Here is a 4061-nt window from a genome sequence, read left to right as displayed (position 1 = left end):
ATAAAACATTTACGGGTATCTTATAGTTGCCACACTCGAATATAGCGTTTCATCTTGTTTTTATATTGATATACAGTTCTTTTTGATTTAAAAAACATAATAAATATTGTATTTGACAAATAATTAATTTTTGGCCGTAATGGTGGATATGGTATTACCATAATATGCGCTGGCATCCCAAGATTATACATTCTGACGTTCAAATTTCTAACTCGAATAGTTCCAGAGATTTCAGAGATTTTAGTTTTTCGTGATTTGTGGGCGTTAGAGTGGGCGTGGCAGGATGCTAATATAAATAAATAAACTTGCGCTGCGTATGGACATCAAGAACCTTCAGGCTTATTCTCAACTTTCTATCTCTTATAGTTCCTGAGAGTCATTAGTGTGTCAGCACAATGCTTTACATCTTAAATAACGGTAATTAGCCTTATAGTTTGTAATACATCATTTCGAAAACCAATAAATAAATTATTAATTCAAATGTTTCCTAAGTTTATATAACAGTCCTAACCAAAAGAATACGTTGTAACTTTGAAAAATCGTATCATGGGCGAACTATTTGAACTGCAGGAGAATTGCCTGCGGGCGATGGGGCATAGCGATGACATGGATAGTACCGAGCTTAGATCTTTGAGCTTCAAACATATAAGCTCTCTCCTTTTAGTCACATCAGCCCAGTATCCTTTGATATCTTATGCAGCCTACAATCGAAATGAAGTGGAAAAAGTCACAGCTTGTTTGAGTGTAATGCTTACCAACTTTCTAACAGTTATTAAAATTACTACATTTCTGGTAAACAGGCAAGCTTTTTGGGATATGATTCGCCGCTTCAGAAAAATGCAACACCAATGTAAATAGGATGGTAAATTCTTGGATATATAATTTCTGATAACATTTTAATTTTAAGCAGCAAAGCAAACGCCCAGAAACGCAAAAGGTTTAGACTACGTAACTAAAGCTAATAAACAAGCAGCATTTTTGGGAAAGGCGTATTGCGTGTCCTGCGGCTTAACAGGGCTTTATTTCATGCTGGGGCCCATTATAAAAATGTTGACCAGTAGTTCGCATAAAACAATATATGTAAGGGAGCTGCCTATGCCTATGAAGTAAGAAATAAATAAGGGTTTGTCGAATTTATTGGTTTATTTGCTCTTTTTAGGTTCCCATTTAGCGACCTTCAAAGTCCAGGATATGAACTTGTTTTTCTATATACTGTCGTAGTCACTGTTATTGTTGTTGCCTACGCCTCAGCGGTGGACGGGTTATTTATATCATTCGCTATAAATCTGCGAGCTCATTTTCGGACATTGCAGGATATAATTGAAAACTCGAAATTTTCTTCATCCGAAAAGAAGGTACAAGAGGGATTAACATCAATTGTAAGGTACCACCAGCTACTTATATTATTATCCGGAAAACTGCGAGCGACTTATACCGCCACCGTGTTTGGTCAATTTGTAATAACATCGTTGCAGGTTGGTGTTATAATTTATCAGCTAGTAAAGGTAGGTAAACAGTTTTCCTGAATTACCATTACTTAAGGAACAAGTTACTCCCTTATTCAGAACATGGACTCGGTTATGGATCTGTTATTGTATGCGTCATTTTTTGGATCCATCATGCTACAATTATTTATATACTGTTATGGCGGAGAAATCATAAAGGCTGAGGTGAGTTTTATAAATATTTATACCAGTTATAAGTCGAGTAAAAGGATCTAATGCATATGTTGAAAAGTATGTAACAGGTAAAAGGATGCGTTTCCGCCCCTATACAGCAGGGGTGCTCAAATTCGTCTTATGGAAGAGCATTTACTAACACAAATACAAGAACAAGAATAGCCCCGCGAGCGCACAAAGCTTATGTCTGAGAAAGCCCATATGAGCAAAACATTTACAAAAACAATTGAGCACTGAGAGCATTGGAGTTGAGCACCCCTGATATAAAGTGTATATTCTTAATCAGAATCAATAGCAATTAGGATTAAACATCCCAATGATGCTTAGTTATAGTTATAGTTATTGGGAAATATATGAGCTGGAAAGTCAGGATTGAGCGTTTTTTTATTTGGTCACGCCCACATCCCGCCTCAATGGGCAATAGCCTTTTTCTGACAAAATGATGCGCTAGTGAAATTATTTACTGTGTCAAATTCTGCCAGCAAAATTATCTTAAAATAGAAAATCACTCTAACGGGTATCTGTAGTCGACTATAGCGCTTCTTCTTGTTTTTTACTTTTTACATTTATTGTAGAGTCTACAAATTGACATCGCTTTTCGGCTTTCCAACTGGTATCTGGCTTCTCCGAAATTACGAAGATCTTTGTCAGTAATCATACAACAATCTCAAAAGGAAATTCTTATTAGGGCTGGTTTTTTTGTTGCATCTCTGGCCAATTTCGTTGGGGTAAAATCATAATATGTATAACAAAATTTAAAGTTATCCTATTTTTTTTGCAGATCTGTCGCACAGCATTGTCATTTATTACGGTAATAAAATCTATTGAGTAAAAAAAAGTTTCTCAACAAATCTTTGGTAATATAATTTGGATAGATATTGACAAATGTTACTCAAGGCCAAACGAAGACATACATTATAACATAACGGTCGCCACAGTTTTCCGAGTTTTGTGGGTTTTACAGTGGTCGTGGCAGCTCACGTCGAGCTGCAGTGGCAAAATACCTTTTCTTAAGACTAACTTTTTAGCTTTTATAGTTCCCGAGATTTTCGCATATTTGGTTTTCCGTGTTTTGTGGACGCTATAGTGGCCGTGGGTAGATGTGTAAATTGAAATTATTTCGCATTGGTTCATCATGAAAAACTACATGCTTAATCCCAATTTTCTATCACATATATTTATCGAGATATCAGCCTTTCTACAAAAGGGAAAACATTTCGAGCTTGGTCAGTGTAAGAGTAGGCATAGGCAGATAAGGGTGGGCTGGCATCTCAAGATTATACATACTCAATCCCAACTTTCTAGCTCAATCGTTTCTGAGATTTCAGGAATAATAGTTTTCTGTGCTTTATGGGCGTGGCAAGATGCTGTTATAACTTCTGATGCGTATGGACCAGAGAACGTAAAGGGTGTCTTTTTTCGGCACCCGAATCACACTTATACATTTCGAGTGTTTGTCGCACTCATGAACAGCAAGAAAAGAGCACACACCCGAGTGCACAGATCGCTTTGTGTGTTTTGAGTGTTTGCGTTTTTGTCACCCACTCAATTCTATGCACATGATTCTAATGCACAGACACCCAAAACACTCATAGCAATTGAAGGGAGTGTCTGAAACACCCATGTTTTTGGGATGAGTGAGTCGGGTGTCTTCAACTGATCTGAGTGTTTCGGGTGTCTTCAGCTGTATTGCATGAGCAGGTCATTGAGGGTTGACCGAATAATTTTACATGAACGCTGAGATCTCAGGAACTATAACAGATACAAAGTTGGGATAAAGCATGAAGATTCTTGAGGTCCCGGGACAGCGCAAGTTTATTTCAGCATCCTGCCACGCCCACTCTAACGCCCACAAATCGCGAAAAACTAAAATCGCTGAAATCTCGGGAACCATTAGAGCTAGAATATTCAAATTCAGTATGTATAAACTTTGGATGCCAGCGCATCTTTTAGTGGTACTATTATCTGGCCACACCCACACATAAGCCCACCAAGTTCAAAAGACGGTTTTCGCATTTTCAAGTAAGCCTGATATCTCGGTAACTATAAGTGATAGAAAGTTCGGATTAAGCATGTAGATTTTTATGATGCCCTAAATGCGAATTGCTTTTTTTCATCTAGACACGCCCACCCTAACGCCCACAAAACCCGAAAAACCAAAAATGCAAATATCTCGGAAAGTAAAAGAGCTACAAAGTTAGGTTTAAGAATATGTATTTTAGGGATGCCACTGCAACTTGCCACGAGTTTTCATACGGCCGCGCCCACTCTAACGCCCACAAACCGCGGAACACTGTGGCGTCTATAATAATATTATGAATGCCTTCGTTTGACCTTGTATAACTTATTTCTGTTAATATTTATCGATTTTCCAAAGATTTT

At 37.6% G+C, this 4061-nt stretch overlaps 1 protein-coding gene across 1 annotated transcript; it reads left to right on the top strand.

Annotated features, from left to right (window-relative positions):
• Positions 1-546: 546 nt before the first annotated feature.
• On the top strand, positions 547-2511 carry LOC108114945 (odorant receptor 82a). Its single transcript, XM_017226129.1, has 6 exons — positions 547-850; positions 908-1106; positions 1160-1505; positions 1566-1670; positions 2255-2407; positions 2461-2511. The coding sequence occupies exons 1-6, from the start codon at positions 547-549 to the stop codon at positions 2509-2511; spliced, it is 1158 nt and encodes a 385-aa protein (XP_017081618.1).
• The last annotated feature ends 1550 nt before the right edge of the window (positions 2512-4061 follow it).

Source organism: Drosophila eugracilis, unplaced genomic scaffold (assembly GCF_018153835.1).
Source record: "Drosophila eugracilis isolate 14026-0451.02 unplaced genomic scaffold, ASM1815383v1 contig_1897, whole genome shotgun sequence".
Taxonomy (NCBI): domain Eukaryota; kingdom Metazoa; phylum Arthropoda; class Insecta; order Diptera; family Drosophilidae; genus Drosophila; species Drosophila eugracilis.
This window is presented reverse-complemented; position numbering and strand designations above follow the sequence as displayed.